At 33.4% G+C, this 20,566-nt stretch overlaps 1 protein-coding gene across 1 annotated transcript in view; it reads left to right on the top strand.

The window, feature by feature from the left end:
- Positions 1–20,566, top strand: part of RSRC1 (arginine and serine rich coiled-coil 1) — a 369,031-nt gene that overhangs the window by 343,385 nt on the left and 5,080 nt on the right. Inside the window, exon 7 of the mRNA XM_025044223.1 lies at positions 17,360–17,466. Coding sequence (XP_024899991.1) covers positions 17,360–17,466 — 107 coding nt within the window. The remainder of the gene's footprint in view (positions 1–17,359; positions 17,467–20,566) is intronic.

Genomic DNA, 20,566 nt, shown 5'->3' with positions numbered 1-20,566 from the left:
TTTTTTTTTTTCACTCTAATTTTTCTTATGAGGTGAATTTATCATTTTCCATTGGAGTAAATTCCTTGTGTGTGCTTATTATTTCCAAATATCTTAACATACAAGCATCTCAAAGTCATCTTTAAAACTAAACTCTTAATTCCACCCCCAAATCTTCATCTTAACAACTGATACTCTCCTTTTATCCAGTTATTTGATCCATAAACCTGAAAATCAGCTCAATTTTTCTTTCCCTCACTATCAACAAAATTCTTCTTGTTTTCTTCATCTAAAATATATCTCCATCTTCTGTGCTCCCCCTGGTCTGGTAGTCATCATCTCTTGCCTAGACTCCTATAGTAGCCTCTTATTAACTGGTTATTCTCTCTTGGTGTGCTAGAGAGAGGCCAGTGGCTACCTTAGACTGAGTTCTCTGGAAAGCCTTGATGAAGAGCTGGCATTTAAACTAATTGTGAACAATAGGAATAGAACTTGCCATGCAAAGAGCATTCTATGTGGAGAGAACAGCGTCTGTAAAGATCCTAAAGGGGAAACAAGTGAAGAATGTTTAAGAACCACAAAGAAGGCCAGTGGGGCTAGGGAAAGGGTTAGAAATTTGGTTGAAGATTTTAACAGGAGCCAAATTATGTAGAGTTTTGAATAAGAGTATGGAGTTTGAATTTTATTTAAAATGTGATAGAAAGGTACTGAGAAGTGATCATTTAAATTTAGCAGGTATGAGAGAAAAATCAAGGTCTGAAGTTAGATAAGGATGTCAAAAACTAGACCTAAAGATTTGAGGGTCATCAGCATATAGATGGTATTTACAGCAATGGGTCACCTAGAGAGAGTTTAAAAATAGAGAAGAGATAGACTGAGCATTGGGATACCCTAACATTTAGAGGACCAATATAGGCAAATGAAGAATTGTGACCAGTGACGAGAAAGAAAACCGAGAGTGTGTGGTGTCATGGAAGCCAGAGGAAATGAGGAAGTGGTCACATTGAATGATGGGTTGGAGAAGAAATAGAGGTACAATTCTAGAAGCTCCTATAAATGTCACCATTTTGTAATTTCAAGGACAATAAAAGGTAGCTTTTACGTACTTTTAAATTCTTGAGAGCAATGACAAGTATCTGCCATTTTGCCAAATTAAAAAAGAGAGAGAATCTTCAAGGATCTTCCCTCCTCAATAAAGTCATGCCCCATTCTTTAGCAACAGTAGGCTATGTTCAGCTCATCACTCAGTAAATACCTACTAGATTCTTTTGTGAATGCTTAGTATGATCTAGACACTATTTTTGTTAGACTGTCACACATGTTTGGTTCCCTAATTCACACTGGTTTGGCCCATTGTTATTTTATGGAAGAAATTTCAGGATGGTTGATAACCTCTTGAACCAGATCACATTCTCTTAGAGCTCACAGCTTTGCAAAGTATCTCCTTCACAATCACCATATGAAGGAACAAGTAAACTTGTCTTGTTTAGAAGAATCTTCCTTCAACCGTCACTTTTGAACAAAGACTTTTTGTAATGAGTAATTATTGTTTGATGTAGTAACTGGCTTTATGAATTTACTAAACAAGATTTTTAGAAAGGAGGCAGCGTGGAGACATTGAAACTTATCATTTAAATCCATTTTTAGACTATCTTGGTCAAATGGCTTTTCTGACATGTTGGACAGTAATTGCTTCCAGGGACTTGTTTTACTGTCTGACTAATCACTGTCTCACTGCTTCTGAGTTATTGACCTCCTATGTCCATCTGGCTGCCAGGATCAAGCCCTGAGTCAGCCTGTAAAAACTCTTCTTGAAATGTTTAAAATTAATTGTGGATTTGCAGAGGTTTCATTTTCAGAGGTTTATTTTTAGTGCTAATATTGTTATATGGTATTAGTTTGGGTTTCTTAAACGAGTTTAAGTAGGCCTGGAAGTGTTTATATATGTATGTGTATGTGTATATACATAACTTTTATATTTTAAATTAATCTTCATGTTCATGGATTATAATTTTATTTGTATGTTTTTTTTACATTTTTTAGTTAAAGTTCACTTATATCCGACATAACTAATATTTCCTGGTTATTTCAGTTACAGATGCTACAGACTGGCTAATATACCTTAAGAGGTTTATAAATGTCTCCACTTGTATGGACTCATTATAGATTTTTCTGCTCAGATTTTGAAATACTATGAAATGATTGCCACTAGCACTGCCATCTCCCCATTCTCAAAGATCTCTGACAGATCTTTAGAACACCAATCACATACTGGTAGTTGAAGTGGAACCATAAGAAATAAACTATGAAGAATAGATTGCTCAGAAATTATGTTCCTTTGGTTAGAGATCATGCCCTAGAACCACTATCATCCCACACTGGGTCATCGCTGGCAGATCTGCATGTGAAGCACAAAAGCATTGTACATTTTCTGCCACCATCCCACTTTCCTTTTTTTGTTCTGCCCCTTTCACTCACATCTTTAGAACCCTTTGTCCTGCCTTATTCTCCAAGTTTAGCTCCCACACGATTCCATTCTTTCCATCATCAGTTCCTTATCTCTTGGGTTTTTCCTTTCTCTAAATGTATCAGTCCTACAGGGCCCCGTTCTCTTCTATGGAACAATAAACTCATCTTTGCTAAGTGCTTCCTCCATCAAGAGATATTTGCACTTTAGTAGATATCATGTCTTAACTCAGAAAAGGAGATAGGAATTTAATGGGAAGACTTGCTTAAGATAATATATAGTTAGTTATGAAGCTAAATGGTTAATATTACTTTGTTCATATAGCTGATTTCCCTCACAGAGGAATAGGCTTAAAATATGTATCTCATTTCCCATTTGTTAATTCTTTTATTTCTTTGTTTATATTCTACTCCTCATCATACTGGAAAGTTTCTACATATGTCTCAGTTTAATATGGTGAATGTGAGAATTAGATATGATTTGCTTTATTAACATCAAAATATGTTGGAAACAGGTTAAAATATGGAAACTTTTCTTCATTTTTATAAGAGGTATGATCATTATTGGTATGAGATTTCCAACGTAAATGTTTGCTACCCTCTTTTTCTTCAAATAGAATTTAAAGTATCAAATCTCACCAGAATATTTTAATTGAAAGAATTATACAGCTATGCATATAATTCATAGCTCTATTATATAATTTTCATCATTGTCGAGGAGATTTCAGTCCTGTGAAAACTTAGCAGCAATAAACTAAACAAAGAATCATATATATATATATTTCTTGGTGCCGCTCGATCAACTATTTTAACATACAGAAACACGCGTAGTCCACTGTACTTTAATAATATAGGTAATGTGGCATTTAGGGCTTTTCTTGATTAAAAGCCAAGAATCTTATTTGCATTTCTTTGAAGGGAAAAACTGTAATGAAGACAAAGTATTAGCAAAATGATGGACCAAACAGAGAGGAAATTATAATTACAAACTTCAGAGTTCAGTTTAGGATGTGTGTGTATGTTGGTTCTTAAATGATAGCGAAGAGTAGAGATTATTCATCCATTTGGCTTCGGGTCTACGTACCTCAGTTCTGTTCGCTGGGCAGTTAGAATTTCTCCCAGTAGTTCAGACTCTTAAACATATGCACTCACTCTTGGTTCTTTACAGTCCCCGAAAAATTGCTTCTTCTATTAGTCTGTCATCCTTTATTCTCCCTTCTGGTTTTTCTTGCATCAGTTATACCTGATTATATTTTCTAAACTACATTCATTAACCAAAACAAAACAAAAACTTGCCACCAACATTTTTTTAGTCATTTAAATCATTATTATCTTATGTGGCAACTGCTTTATAAAGTAACATAAATGTGGCTCAACTTTAGACTCTAAAACCAGAAAAAACAAAATTTATGAAGCAGTATATATTTGTGATAAATAACATTTTTACAACTTGATCAGTTCCCAAAACTATTTTTAAAGTTAATTTAATTAATTATCAATCTTTTCTTGTTTTAAGTGTTGTACCTAACAAACTAATATTTGGAGAGTGTCTAATTTTATTAATCATTTGTATTTCAACTTATTCCTGAAATTGAATTTCACTATCTATTATACTTTACAATCTAATGCTAAAATGCAATAGAAAGTGTTAGAAGCAAAGTTTCTACTAAGAATCAATTTTATATAAAATGCAAATAATATAGAATAATTCAAAGCAACTTTTAAAAAGAACAAAGTCAGATGATTTATACTCCATGATGTCAAGACTTACTATAAAACTACTGTAATCAAGACTGTGGATTACTGAAAGGCTAGACATATAGATAAACAAAATGGACTAGAGAGATCAGAAATCAACCCTCATATATATGGCCAATTAATTTTCAACAAAACTACCAGAGCCATTCAATGGGTAGAGGAAAATCCTTTCAATAAATGGTGCTGAAGAAAACTGGCTATTCTTAATGGAAAAAATTAATAAACACTGACTTTATCTTATATAATACATAAGAATTAGCTTGAAATGTACTGTAGACCTAAATGTAAAGGCTAAACTGTAAAACACCTAGAAGGAAATGTGGGAGAAAATATTTGCAGCCTTGAGACAGGGAACTATTTCTTTAATAGACCCAAAAAGCACAAATCATTTTTTAAAATGATAAATTAGACTTTATGAATTTAAAGTTACTGTTTTTTGATAGACACCATTAAGAACAAAAAGGCAAGTCACAGAATGGGAGAAAATATTAGCAATGCATATTGTTAAAGGATGTATATTCAGTATATATGAAGAACTCTTATAATTCAATAATAAGAAGATATCCTAATTAAATAATGAACAAAATAGTTAAACACATACTCTTAAAAAGAAGTGAATGGCCAATAGTGTACTAACAAATGCTCAATAATATTAATAATCAGAGAAATGCAAACCTACCATAACTCAGTCATTCCAATATTACATATTTACCCAAAAGAAGTGAAAACATAGGTCCACACAGAAACTTGTACATAAATATTATAACAACTTTATTCTGAAAAGCCAGAAACTGAAAACAACCCAAATGTCCATCAACATGTCAATGGATAAACAAAATGTGCATATTCATATAATAGGATTCTACTAGTAATACAAAGAACAACAGATACATCCAACAGCACTGAGCTATCACAAAAATATGCTGAGTGATATCAGACATGAAAGACTATACCATTTATATGAAATTCTAGAAAATGCAAACTAATACATACTGGCAGAAAGCAGATCTAATTGTTTGGAGTCAAGGTACAGACAGAAATTGACCACAAAGAGACACAAAGAAATTTTTGGTGATGTTAGAAATATTCTATATCTGGATTGTGATATTGGTTACACAGGTATATACATAGGTCAAAACTCATTGAATTGTATGCTTTAAGTGACTGTAGTTTTTATACCTGAATTATACCTAAAAAAGCTAACTTTTAAAATTGCAATTGGAAGTATTTAGTGGTTTCTTCAAACCTTATACTCTGCTTTTAAGAAAGAGAAATTAGTATCTTCTACCATCCACTACTATTCTCCCTACCCTATCTTTGTTTAAGAGATCAATATTGTATAAATTTGATAAGCATTTACAATAAGCATAAACAATCGTAACTATTCATCATGTAAGGTTATCAGAGATTCTAAGGCTAAGGAACCACCTGGTGAATAGGAATTGTGCAGAATTTGAAGTACAAAGACTTGGTTTCAGATCCCAGTTCTCCTTCTTATGGTATCTCTTAAATTATGAGAGTATCAAATATCTGATACTCTCAAATATCCGATACTCGCAAAAAGAGAGTATGATTTATTACCAAGAATTATCTCTGTTTCAGGATCAAGTAAAATAACAAATGCAAAGGCACTTTGTAAACATAACAAATCCCCGTAGTTACCAGCTCATAACTACTTGCAAGTAAACATTCTAGATCAAAATTCCATTTTGCACATGGATTCTGTGAGAGCAAAAAGGAAGTAATTTTTAACCAGAAATCTCTAGCACCTGGCATATATAAGTACTAACTACATGTTTGGTGAATTAATGTCAGTTCTTGTTTCTAAACCCCAACATTTTGTCAATATGTTCAGGGAAATAAAGGCATGTGGAGCCATGGACTATTTTCTACAAGCTTATGAGCCCAAACACATAATGCTTATAAGAAGAGGTATTAGAACTCACAATTTTATATATACTGACAACATTAATGTTCAAATAGAAAGGTTAGTTGCCTATTTGCTTCTGACATCAGAAAGGAAAGATCACAAAAGTCTGGATCTTAGGCTGTCCACTTACCCTGACATAACAAGTCCCCTGGTTCAGAGATTCAAGTCCTTGTAGAATTAAGCCTCACTACTTCTAATCCATGTATAACATCCTATTAAAGATGAAATCTAATAAAAACTAGCCATGAGAAGAAACATAAGATGAAGTCGAGCTGATCATCACCATCTTTGTCTTAAGAAGATAATGGTTCAAAAACGTTTTTTCGGTAGAAGATTTCTGGATATACTCTCTAATCCCTACCCCTATCCTATAATGTTAGGGGTGGACCGCAGCTGTGCAACTCCAAAAGGTGACTGGGATGGCACAAACATCACTGCTACTGACATTTTCCCATTAAGCTTTGTTTCACTAATCTTAATGCCACATATGCACCCTTTCTTGAGCTAGTGGGCAGACATAGCAACATGCAAATAAAGTCAAAAGTCTTACTGGGGTGATATATAAGAAGAGAGTTGTGGAGGGTTTTTTTTAATCTCCTCTGAACCTAGGAATGAGCATAACCAATGCTTTTGGGGGACTGCAAGAAGAGTCCACCTTTTCCACCTTCTCTGGGATGGGGGACTGAGTGGATATTTTGCCCCTTGGTTCAGTACTTGTTTGTGGAATTCTCTTTTCATTTTACTACCATCCTTCAATAAACTGATGCATCCACTTTGCAAAATATAAGACTATGAAGTTATTATATGTGCTTATAAAAACACACTCTTGGATAAATTGTTCTTTTGATATTCCAGTACGCTTCATTTTCATCTCATCAATTCTCAAGTTTCAAAACATTTATTTTTTAAAGTAAGGATTTAAACATAAAACAGTAACCCTAGGTAAAGAACTAAGGGTTTTGATATTTCATAGTTATTCTTTCTCTTTTTAGTAGTTTGACCCTTCTATATGTTTATAATAGCCAGCCACTATTCCTATTTTCTCTCTTAATTTGTTATAAAAATTATAATTTTAATACGATAATGCACTACATTTTAATCATAAGAAACCATAATGAAGTCTTTATATTTGGACCTAAACTACAATATGAATTTGTGAGATCTTATTTTAATATTAGCATCTATATTTTATAATGTACATGGTGTGTGTATGTGTGTATTTTGTACATACATTTTACTACATTATATGTTCACAGAAATTTATACAGAGGCATTAAAATAACAAACAGGCATAGTCATGGGTGTTCGTTATATATAAAGGTTATTGGGGATGCAAAGATATAAAAGATAGAAGAACCTAGTAATTGCCTTTAAGATCAGAGCACAAAGCATTAGTTTGGATTTTACAAGGCCAGCCAGCAACAAAAGAGCAGTAATTTATGAGCTCAGCGTAAAAGAATAGCATAATTGCATTAAAAATTAATGCTAATGAACACTAAAATGGGGAAGGTGGTTATGATGAAAGTTTGTATTCATCTTCTCTGGTTTGAATGATGGCTAGTGGCTTGATTAATGGCTTAATTTCTATCAATTAGCGGGGAAAAATCTCCTGCGAGACAAGGGTAAATTGAGCATTGAATTACATATCTTGCTTTTGTGTGCTAAGAAAAAAGAGCTGTGTATCTCTGATATTAGCCACAGTGACAAATGTGGTGTGCCCTGCGATGTCTGCATTAGCTCTCCTGACAGGCGAGTTGTGTGTGGTTATGGGGTGTTTGTAGATGGCTGGCAGACAGCATTCACTGCAAGTTCCTTAGAAACATACAACTCTTCCATCTACAGAATTTTAATTAGAGTCAATAAGAATCCTAGAATTAAAATGGACAGCAGACAGCAACTTCAGAGTCTGTATTCTGCCCTGTTAATCTGGTATACCTCAAATTATATTTCTTTCTTCTATGCCACTAAAATAAGAAAACCTCCAGTAGCTTTAGCTTTGTTGGAATGATTGTTTCTTACCACTCTATTAAAGTGGATTTGACTACCCATGTTTATTACATTTGAAACAAGCATAAGGCAATAGTCTCTGGAGTTGGACCACATACATAGTGGTTATTGGTTTAGCCAAATTCACAGAAACCATTATAGATTTTTGTAACAACAATTTTACACAATAGATAAAGAACGGCTCTAAAGTGGTAATTTACTACTCAGGTTGTTTTCAGGCTTAAATGAAAGAATGCTAGGCTTTCTAAAAGCTTTTATTTTTCTTATTCATTAATAGAGGTTTCTGGAATGTGACATATATAAATCTTTTTCATATGTGAAAGATTCTGAAAACACATCTGTAATCTAGCTCAAGATAATGCCAGAAGACCCAACCAAGATAATGCCAGAAAACCCAAGATAATATATGGCATCTCCTCTACAAATAAAGCTACATTATATTTTACTGAATGAATAAGCACTAAAATATAGAATAAAAGTAATACCAAAAACATTTATTATTTCTAACAAATGGATGAGAAGGAGAAAAAAAATAATTTGTTTGGCAGGTATGGGTAAAGGATTTGTTTGACCAGGAAATAACGACTGGATCACAATTCAAGGATTGGATCCCATTTCTTTGGTTAACCAGCTATGTGACCTTGGCCAAGTTACTTGGCCTCAGTTTCTCATCTGTACAATGAGAATAATAATAGTACTATCTCTCACAGGTAATAATGGTTAAATGAGGTAATCTATGTGAAGCGTTTAGCATAGCAGAGTGCCATAAATGTAAACTTTTGTAACTGCTGCAGTTACTACTTCTGCTACCAGAATAGCTCATTTAGCCTCTTTAACATCCATTTAAATGAAAAATTGGCCTCTGTGACCTTCCTCACCAGAAAGGCATTCCAAATATTGATGATCAAAACAAAGCGTCTGTACACTTTGGACACTAAACTAAAACCATGTTTCCTTTATAACGTGATTTCTACCACACAACTACCATTTTGGGGAGTTTGCGTTACTAGACATCCATTAGGAAGTGACAGGACCTCCCATCTCTTAAGTCTCTGGAGCCTGGGAAGCCATGTGTCAGCACAGTGCCCCTTCCCCACTCAGTCCGCAGCATTCAATGCATCGTGGTGTCTTTGTGGGTGATAAAATTCATCCGGGCCTTTGTGCCTTCTCATCAATGTGCACAGAGACCTGTCCCCTCTTTTGACCTTGCCCACAATGCTACCCCATCACAGATGATGGCATAAGAGGTGTGAGCTAAAACTGGTTACTACCCAGCTTTAACTTTTAACTCTAAAAAGGTTGCTAGTTTGAAATGGTATGGTCGGAAATTGAGAGATTTATGTACAAACTTTTTAGCCCACTTTCATGTCTTTAGTAATATTACTAAATTTACTACTACTATCACTAGTAAAAGCCATCATTTATCAAGCGCTTTAAATGCTTCCTTAGCCCTATACTGAGAACAGGCACCGTCTCCCAGATTTTCATAGACTGCTCCTTCATGTGATTCTTTGCTGTAGAGTTCTTCCCTGGTGACCCCATCTGAAATAGCCCCCTTTCTCCTTTCTAGCCCTCTGCCCCGATCTGTTTTCCTTGACATTATGTTGTTTATTTACATGTTTATTATCTTTCTCTTTCATTAAAACATAAGCTCCACGAGAGGAGAAACTTATTTGTTTCTAAACCCTAATATGTGGAACAATGCTTGGTACATTGAATGTGCTCAAATATTTGAAAGGAGAGAGAGAGGAAGGGAGGGAGGGAGGGAGAGAGTCAACCTCTCAACCATCCTATGATGTTTAAGCTGTTATCCTTTTGCCACAGAGGAGAAAACTTGGATCACTTGTCCAAGGTCACACAGCTAGTAAGTGGCAGACAGGGTTTAACCCAGATTGTATGAACCCAAAGCTGTTAAAACCAATCATTTAAAGACATTAAATTGTTTAAGTTATAAAAACTTGTGATAATTTGACACATACCACCCATGAAGTTTTATTTTTTAAATGGTTCCTTGAGTGTCTTCTAATTTTTAGTTTTTCAACAAATGTTTATTGACTGCTTACTAAATAATAGAGTGTAATACAATAAGTCCCGGAATTGATAGAAAAATGTATGTCTCCTTTAACTGAGTAATTGAAACTTTCACTCATGAAGAGATATCAGTGCAAGGCAACATATGGTAAGAGCCAAACAAATTATGGAAGAGACCCCTTTTCTCACAGGTGGCAAGGGAAGACATCTCCAAAAGGTGGACATTAGATGTAGCCTTAAATTACGGGGAGGATTCAGAAAAGCTGAGAGTATTCTAGGTGAGAGGAGTTAAATGAGGTTTTCAGTGTGGATTTTGTTTTTAATAAAGCCTGGCCTGATACCCAGGGTACTTGCACTTATTAAAATGTTTATCAGAAATTCTTCACTGGTACAGTCACATTAAAGTTATTCCTGTAACTTAATTTGATATGGAAAGCAGTTTAATATAAGACAAGTCTATCTTGGAGCCCATCCAAGGGGGTTGTTATCAGAGATACTTCAGGAGTCTTATTGACATATGTAACTTGGTACTATACCATCAGCTTCCAGAAGACTAATAAACAACAAGCTACGTTCTACTTAAGAAGTTTTCCTGTCTTTCAAATTGTTTGTGGATATCAGTTCAAGAAATTTATGCCCAGGGATATGGGACTTATAAACAACCTTAAAATGTTAGAGTTAGATAGATTTTTAATGTGTGCTTTGTGTGCTTTGTTTTGAAAGGGAAAACAGTAACTGTGTTTGGTTAAAATTTGTGTTCAGAAGAAATTGTTTTAATAACTAGAATTTCAAGTAAAATTTTTGGATGTTTTATTTGTTAACAGGTTTTCTTGAATAGCCTTGTTTGTTTGTTTGTTTAATAGCCAGTTTGCTCTGTTGCTTTTTTTCATTCTTGTAAAGCACATGAAAATGCCTTACTTACATTTCAGTATCTGAGTGTTTTGTTTTCGGTATCTATATTGTACTATAAAAATTAATTTCATGGATATTTTCATTCTTGACTAAAATTTGAGTCAATTTACACTGAAAATAAAATATCTTTTTGTATTATTCACATATTTATAGTGGTACTATTAGTATATAAATAATATTTTTTTTCTTGGAAGAGTAGCATAAGTAACTCAATAACTGTGAGGCCAACCAACCCAAACTCTTTGTAACATAAAATGCATTTAAACTTGGAATAAATTTATAAAATATTAATATTCAAAGGAGTCAGTCGAAGATGAGATTTTCATGTGTAAGATACCTTCCCTTAAACTCATGTCTTTTATTCCATGATTACGTCTTGGGCAATAGTGCCATCTGCTGTTCTCAGCCTCGCATTGCTGCCAGTGTAGAGATCAGTTTATGTTTATAATCTACAAATAGTGTACAGATTAAAATTTTGTCTTTTCAAATACAAGATTTATATTGGACCTTGTCATCTTCACTTACTAATCTTAAATTTGTGTACCATTCTGTAAATGTTGTGTAAATCATGGGAAACTGATTGTCAAATATTACTTGAAGTAGCAGGTGACCCTAATTTTTGTAATATAACATCAATAGTAATTCATAAAATATTTGATTTTAATTTTTCATTACAAAAGGAACAAAATGATTCCTATGTAATGAGTTAATATTGATTTTGTAAGTCCGTTGTGACTTTGCTTTCTGACTCCATTATTTTTTGTTTTACTTCTATGAAATATGTCTCCCTTCTACTGACATCTCACAAAGAACCTATGGAAGTCATTTTATTTGCCAGTAGTATGTTTACCAAAAAGCATCGGGTGCTCATAGATATATTTCCTTCGTGTTTGCCATGTTAATATTGAAAATCATCCCATAATTTTGATTCTTCCAGTAACTTTGTCACTTTTCTTTATTTTTACCTCATGGCTAATAAATACAAGATACTCTGTAGGCTAGGCATTCATGCCAAATACATAAACAATAACTTGTTTTAATTCACATTTTTCCTAGTCTTAAAATTGGTACATGATTTTTAAATGACAAATTGACGGGTACAGCTTAACCTGAATTTAAAACAATTTACTGAATATTATTGATGTGTTTTATTCTGCTTCTCAGAATGACAGGATTATACTCAAGACATACATTTTTGGACATTTATATTAGAATTTTGAGTATGAAGCAGTTTAAACATTTTTTTATGCCTGTTGTTTTCAAACAGCATGGAGCTGAGCTATTATATGACTGAAAATGTAAATCTCCCATGAATCTTTCAAATTTTAATTTAAATACCACCAGTAAAATGGTTCCCACGTTGAAAGGTAAAAGCTATGCTGGTTTATTTTCATGTCGTAAGTCTGGCAGACTGGCCTTCCCCTATCTACCTTATCACTTTGTTAGTCCTGGATGAGCTTTCAAAAAAAAAAAAAGATAACGTTTTGTTTTTCTCTAATCTTTCTCCTTCCTTCCTTTATAAGTTCTCCAGTGCTATTTTGTTACAACATGCTGACTGGTTTTATGTCCATATTTAAAGCTACAAACACTACAAGCTTTAGACTTAGTACTGTTTGTGAGTTCACCTCTGGCATTTAAAACTAATGATATGCTTTGTAAATCCAAATGAGGGAATATGTTAAAGAAAAAATTCAAAGGGTCAAACAGTTGGTACATGTGAGACATCATCCTGAAGTCATAAATATTTTTTTTTTGCCTGAGAATTAATGATTGTGAAATAGCTAATTAAGAGCTATACAAACAAATATGTTTTCATATTGACACATTAAAGTTGGGTCATGTAGAATGGTATCTATTATAATTTTTCTCTGCTATATTAACACTATTATACATGTAACTAATAAAAATGTCCACTGGTATGGGATGTGTTAATATTAATAAATTAGCTGGGCAAAGAATCTTCTCTCACTTCACATGTTCAATTAGTACATTGCATAATTAAAATACACGGGAGCTTTTATTCTAAAGCATGTAGAACTGTTTGCTCTTCCATGACACGCTAACAGAGCTTGGTTCTATGTACAAAAATACATTCTTCCAAAGATGGGAGCATTGGCTCTGGCAGCTGTTACTTCCAGACATTCCATGCATGATTTCTCACATGAGAAAAGCCTGGCTACAGCTGTCAGGGACACATCTTCAAAAGCACTATCTTTCCCTTAAATAAACCGGAATTTGCATAAGACTGTATAAGTATGACATGTGATTGGCCAAAAGTTGAGACAAAATTTTTCATAAAATGTTAAATTTTTATTGAACTTATGAAACTAAACTTATTTTCATACTCTCTAAATAAATCCAGCTATAATCCATAAAGTCTAAAATCCTAACATTTTTATTATTTTTTAATCTTTATTTTTCCATTAGAATTGACATTCAATATTATTTTATATTAGTTTCAGGTGTACAACATAGTGGTTAGACATTTATATAATTTATGAAGTGATCCCCCAATTAGTCTACTACCACCTGGCACTATGCATAGTTATTACAATATTGACCATATTCCCTATGCTGCACTTCACATCCCCGTGACTCTTTTGTAACTACCAATTTGTAATTCTTAATCCCTTTACCCTTTTTACCCACCTCTCCTAACCCACCCCACCCACCCATCTGGCAATCATCAGTTTGTTCTCTGTATCTATGAGTCTGTTTCTGTTTTGTTTATCTATTTATTTTCTTTATTTCACATATGAGTGAAATCATATGGTATTTGTCTTTCTCTGTTTTACTTATTTCACTTAGTGTAATACCCTCTAGGTCCATCCATGTTGTTGCAAATATTAAGATTTTTTTATGGCTGACTAAGATTTCATTGTATATGTGTATCACATCTTCTTTATCCAGTCATCTATTAAGGCACTTAGGTTGCTTTCAAGCCTTGGCTATTATAAATACCACTGCAGCGTACATAGGGGTGTATATATTTTTTCAAATTAGTGTTTTGGATTTCTTCAGATAAATATCCAGAAGTGGAATTGCTGGGTCATAGGTAGTTCTATTTTTAATCTTTGAAGAACCTCCAAACTGTGTTCCATAGAATTTGTTAAACATTTTTAGATGCCTTAGCTGAGTATACAGTTGCTCCTAATTCAGCTATGTATTATTAGCTTGGAGCAAGAGTTTAAACAGCAGAGGTATTAACCATAATGTTGCAATTTTTCCTGTGCAGCTAGCATGTGGAAAAAAAAAAAAAGAAATGAAATGACACATGCACATGGCTGTTAAAGAAAGCACTAATTGTAAAAGCAAAAGACTGGCAACAACTCAAATGCCATCAATAGGGCATTGGTAGTAAAAACTACCATAAAGCCATGAAATAGATTACTATACAGCTGTAAAATAGAATGAGGACGTCTCTATACTGTTATGGAGTGATAATGAAGACATATTGTTAAGTAAACAGGTAATAATACACATAGGAATGTGTAGTGTGCTATTTTGTGTAAGAAAGAAGAGAATATGTATACTTATATTTTCAGAAATGAACAATGGAAGGATAAAAACCAAAACCTAATAAAAATGATTACCTATGGCTTGGGGGTAGAACTAGGGGAATGGGAATTGAAAGGAAACCTACACTTCTCTGAATGCTTTAAGTTTTTGCTTTAGAACCTTATAAGTGTTTTATACAATTAAAAAACAAATATTAATCACAAAGACAAAACACAAAGTAAGACCTAAAAATAAAAAATGAACTGAAACAAATTAACCTAACTGTATATCAAGTTGATAGCATAATCAAAAGGAGAATTATTTCAAGTGACTTCAGAGCATAGTGTTTTGACAGTTCATCAATGGAATAAATTCTAAGATCAAAAGAAACAAAGAAATTTTAAACTTGCATTAATTCATCTTGTTCTTATTATTTTGTCTTATTTTGCAACTAATAATATTCCGCTCACATATTAAGAAAAACAAGTACTTTTGATCATTATCATTGAGTTCTTTGATTTTAGAGTTAAAAGATATACAAATATAAAATCAAAAACTAAAATTCCTAAAAACTAAAAGCCCTGAATTTTTAATTTGGTTGGTACTATCAGCATGAACTCGTGTTATTTTTTCTCTCCTAAAACTATGTCCAGGTTTCCCCCATACCCAAAAGTAGAGCATTCCTATGAAACCTGTTGTAGGCCAAAATGGTGTAAAGCAGAGAGGCAGTTGCCATTAATTTTTATGAAAAAATTTTTGAGCATACCCAGACCTAAAAAATACCCTACCAAATCATACCAAATAACACATAAAACTTAACATGACATCGACATACAATGAAAGCAGTGTCACTGGCCACCCGGTGTGTGCTGCCTCTATAATGGCTCGCTGCAAGACAAGCACTGAATGAAAAGCTATTTTCGCTTTTCGCCTTTTTTTCGTAAAGTTGAAAATCCTCTTCGTATTTCTTTCAGTTATTGAAAGCATATAGTAATTTAGGTCTTTTGTAAAAGCGAAGTGGCGTAGTGGGAACTTTCGAAAAGCAAGAGATACCTGTGTTTCCTATCCCCACTGAAAAGACTGAGTTACTACCAGTAACAATGACCACCCCTACTGCCCAGGTTATTGTTTCTAAATATTATTCCCCGCTAAAAGTAACCCAAGCTCTTTAGAGAAATGGCTAATTTTAGATCTGGGACACGAACTGTATTAGATGAGCCTGGAATATCTTGTCATGCCTTAACTTCTAGGGCTCATATCAAAAGGATGCAGGATCCAACTTGAAGAGGCTTCCATTACCCAAAGGTAGAATAATTTGAGCATCAAAATATGACAATGACTACCATGGACTGAAACATGTTAAGTTTACAAATATTATTAACTCATAATGGTCATCTTTGTACCAGAATTGATAGAGGGAAAGAATTAAAACATTTGTTCTGCCTTTTTCTGTGCAGACTGTATTTCACAGTCACCAAATAGTCAGTGAGGAAAGTTCTTCATTATAGAGAAATTGGAGCTAATAAAAACAGGAAGAATAATGGAATTAGAAAACCACCATTTTGCAACCAAAAATGACATGATGGATCTAAGCAACGAACATTAATATCTGCTAAAACCTTTAAGTGAGAGGTTGATAGAGAACCTTAAAATAGGAAGATCAGGCTGACATCACCACGGACCCACTGCTCAATCTTAATTAACATTGCTGAAAGTTGGAGAAGTGCATCCTGATATGATGTGATAGGAATCACACAGTACCACCTATGATGTATTCTTCATCAAAAGAAATCAAAACTGAATCTTATCAAGCTTCCTGATCTAACTACTGGTTTACAGAAACTATGAGGGATAGAGGAACATATTAAATGACACCATGAGAATAAAATCAGCCAACTCCAAAGATGGGAGCAATTTTAAAGGATAGTACCAACCAAATTAAAGAATGTGGAAAATTTTAAAGGATAAACGATCTAGTTTCTTCAATAAACAAATGGCAATGAAAGGAAGGACAGTGTGGGCTGTAAGTGATTGAAAAGAATTTAAAACACTTAACAACAAATGTAATGTATAAACCTTGTTTGGATTCTATTTCAATCAAACCTATTGTAAAAAGACATTATTTTTGGACAGGGAAAATTAAACATGGAGGGTATAAAATGATATTAAGGAATTAATTATTGATAATATTGTTGGATGTGTAGCTGGTATTGTAATTATGTTACTGTTCTGTTGTTATTTTGTTTGTTTGTTTTTATCTTAAGCCCTATCTGAAATGCCTACTAAAATATTTAGGGGTTACATGGTATGATATCTGCGATTTACTTTTAAATACTCCAGGTCTACTCCCAAAAGTTGAAGTGAGGATGGATCGATTAATTATTAGAAGCTGGATGATGAGTAGAGATGGATTCATTGTGCCCTTATTCTTTTATGTGTATTTCCATAATAAAATGGTTTTTTTTTTGTTTTGTTTTGTTTTGTTTAATTTTCCCACCAGATTAGCCCAGATTAGCTTAGATCATTATAGCACTGCCTTCTTAGCAATGTTTTTAGGTTTTAAGTGAGAGTTTTAGTGTGTAGAATGTTACATTTGAGGATCTTATAGGAGAAAGAAAAGTTTCCTATTATAGCTTAACTATAATGTCTTTTCCTTTCATCCAGTTAAATTTTGTAAGTCATAAAATTACTTCATAGAAAGAAAGAATATTGCTTAGATATAGTGTCGTTAACAAGCGTATATGCCAAAATACACTGACATTATACCCTCCTTTTCAGACCAAGCCACCCTGGTAGAACAAGTAAAAAGAGTAAAAGAAATTGAAGCCATTGAAAGTGATTCTTTTGTTCAGCAGACATTCAGATCAAGTAAAGAAGTCAAAAAGGTAAGTTTTCATCCAGGCATTATGAATAAGCCTTTAGTTTCCAACTGAAGAGATGCTTTATTAATGGATTTCACTTAAATAAATGTAAGTGCTTCTTCTAATAGATGAAGTAGGGTGAGAGTGTCAGCATGTTGTTGAAAGAATGAATCAGTGAGAATCAGTTTAAGTTTAACTTGTCAAAAAATATACTGTAAAAATGTATCTGATGCCATTTTTACTTTAAAATTCACTGAAAAGACAAAGTAAAATGTCAACATGGTAGTTCTTTAACAGTAATACGCATATCATGAACATATACAGGTTTCTTTTCAAACATATGTATCTACTTTTTGAAATGGCATTGCTAGAGAAAAAGTCAAAAAAGAGCTTTAACAATAAAATTATTTCCCAAATAGTAATATATGTTTACACTCTTTGCCCAGATGGGTATCACTTATTCAACTCTAGTAAAAGGAGCTTCAATTGGCATTTTATTTCTGTTGAATATTTTATGTATTTTTTCAATCGTTATTAGGGCTGCTTTTAGAAATATGTGTTCTTTTGGTAGGAAAAGGCATTCTACTATGAAATACGTGTATTCTTTAATAACGTACATATAACGAAGTCGTGGTATAGTTACCAGTTATTCGAAAATATTCTATATACCTATAAATATATTAATAACTGTACAATATCCTGCAGATGAATGTATCATTTTTTCTCTGATATTACACATTTAAGTAGCTGTAAGTTTGTAGGTGTTAAGTTGTTATAAATTTGGAGGTATTACATGTTTGCAAATATCCATTATTATCACCTTAAGATTAATTTTTCAAGATGAGTTATTTGCTAAAGGTTAATATTATTTATTTTCGCACGTGTTCCTGAAGTCATCCTCTAAAAATATTGTACAATGCAAAGCCCCTCCAGAAGTGCAAGGAGACGTCAGCCTCCCACACCCTGTTAACAGGTCCTATCAGACTTTTTCATGTTTACCGACCTGAGAGGTGAAAATTAACCTTTTGTGTTTCCATTAGCATTTCTTTTGTTACTAGTGAAATGGCCATCTTTTCAATTACCATATAATTTAGTCTGGGGACATGAACTGAGTATGTGCTGCATATGGGGCCCACAGAACTGGACAGCTTTGGTTAATCCAGGGGCCTTGCCTTGTCATTTTGTCCATTCCATTTGAACTTTTTGTAGTTTGCCTCCACAACTCCTAAAAAATGGAGCTGTGAAACGGACATTTACAAATGTAGCTGCCCATTTTTAAAATATTTTACTCTTACATATTTAAAGATCATTCATATGTCCTAATTGAATTGTAATTTATTTTAAAAATTACTTTCCTAGTTTTTGTTTTGTGAAGTTCACCCAGTGAGACTTTCCAGTTCTCACTGGACTTGCTTAAGATAAACTAGCATTTTCTTTCTGTGGAAATACTTATTATTCCATAATTAATACACTGAGTTTTCTTCTAAATAACTTTTTCCTGTTGGGTACTAATTATTAATATAATTATTTTTAATTCTGTTCTTTTCCTCCAAGATACTAGCAGCTCTTCCAATAACTAGTGAAATTGGCAGTGAATAAGGAAATTGATCAAAGGCCCACTTGATGTAATAAAAAGAGAATGGGCTTTGGATTCAAAGAGATCTAAGTTGGAATCTTAACTCTCATACTTCCTACCATGATTTATGATCTCAAGCAAGCCTCTTGACCTCTGTGAGCGTCAGTTTCCAAATTCATAAAATAGAGCTAATCAAACCTCCTTTTTGGAGTTATTGAGGATTAAATATAATGATTATCTAATATCTAGCATAGTTCTTGATCCCTAAATGTTTATTTTTAAGTTACATACTCTAGCATCTCAATTATTTGACATCTAAGTATACTCTATAAACTAAGCGTAGTGCTTGAAAACTTCTACTCTAGGTGTTCACTCTGTGTTCAATAAGTATGAACACCTTACCCCATTACATTTCTTCAATATGCCCCTTAGTTTCCCCGAGTCTCCATGCACACCAGTAAGACAGACCTCTTAATGAAAAACACAGAAATTCTTAGACATCTGGTTTCACCTTAAAAGTCTTTTGAAATGTATAAATGTAAATATCTGTATATTTGAGTTCTACGATTAGTAATGTTTTTACTTCATTGCATCCCCTAGAAAAGTTTTAAAAGATTAATTCCCTATAGGTAATTAATCTTAGGATAGCTAACTAAATTCAAGAGAAAAACTCTTCTTTCCAAATCTATAACAAAATCCTATATAGTTACATGGCTTCTAATGGGACCAGTATAAAGGAATTTCACCTAAATATCTGATCTAAGGGAGCACCGTAAATAATTATTTTAATAATTAGTTTCTGTTTCCTTTAGTTTTTAGTGCTGAGTTGGAATTTACTCTCACCTTCAAAATAGCCTTTTCTATACTTCTAATTTAAATGCTACCACTGGGGATTGAGAGGCCTAATATGGAACAGAGGTCTCCATTTTGTAAGGAACCTTCATAAATCTGTAAAAGAAATCCATCTTCAGTTCCAACTGTCTTTAAAAATGGGTTTCCCTTAACAGTAATTCACAGAAAGAAATAAAATCAATTCTGGAAAGCCTAGAATTAACTAGTTCTAAGTTGGTTAAGTATGACAGAGCAGCAAACACAGCCTAGAAATATTATCAGTCCAGCACTGTGAGCTGAGCCACCTAGAAATATATAGAAATATATTTGGTTAAAATATTTTACTAACGTTTTTATTTCTTTCCTCTAAAATCAAAACCAAAATACAGTAAATCTTGGGTTTTGCAATTGAGAAGCACTGGTCAAAAGCATGAAATAAAGAGTCAGACAGACTTGGAACCACAATTCTGATTCCGCCACTTACTGGCTATACGGTCTTAAACCATATAACCTCGTTACACCTTGGCTTTTTTATCCTGAAATGGGGATAATATTATCTGTTGTGGAGGTTTTTAAAAAGATGAACAAGATACTTTACAGAACAGTCAGCCAAGTGCCTGGCGCAGAGTGAGAACTCCAGAAATGAAAGCCATCACCTCTCCCCTGCCTCCTGCCTCCTGCCTCCTGCCTCCTGCCCAGGCTCTGCCTCCTCCTGCT

The sequence above is a fragment of the Pteropus alecto genome, unplaced genomic scaffold, assembly GCF_000325575.1.
Source record: "Pteropus alecto unplaced genomic scaffold, ASM32557v1 scaffold81, whole genome shotgun sequence".
Lineage (NCBI taxonomy): Eukaryota > Metazoa > Chordata > Mammalia > Chiroptera > Pteropodidae > Pteropus > Pteropus alecto.
This window is presented reverse-complemented; position numbering and strand designations above follow the sequence as displayed.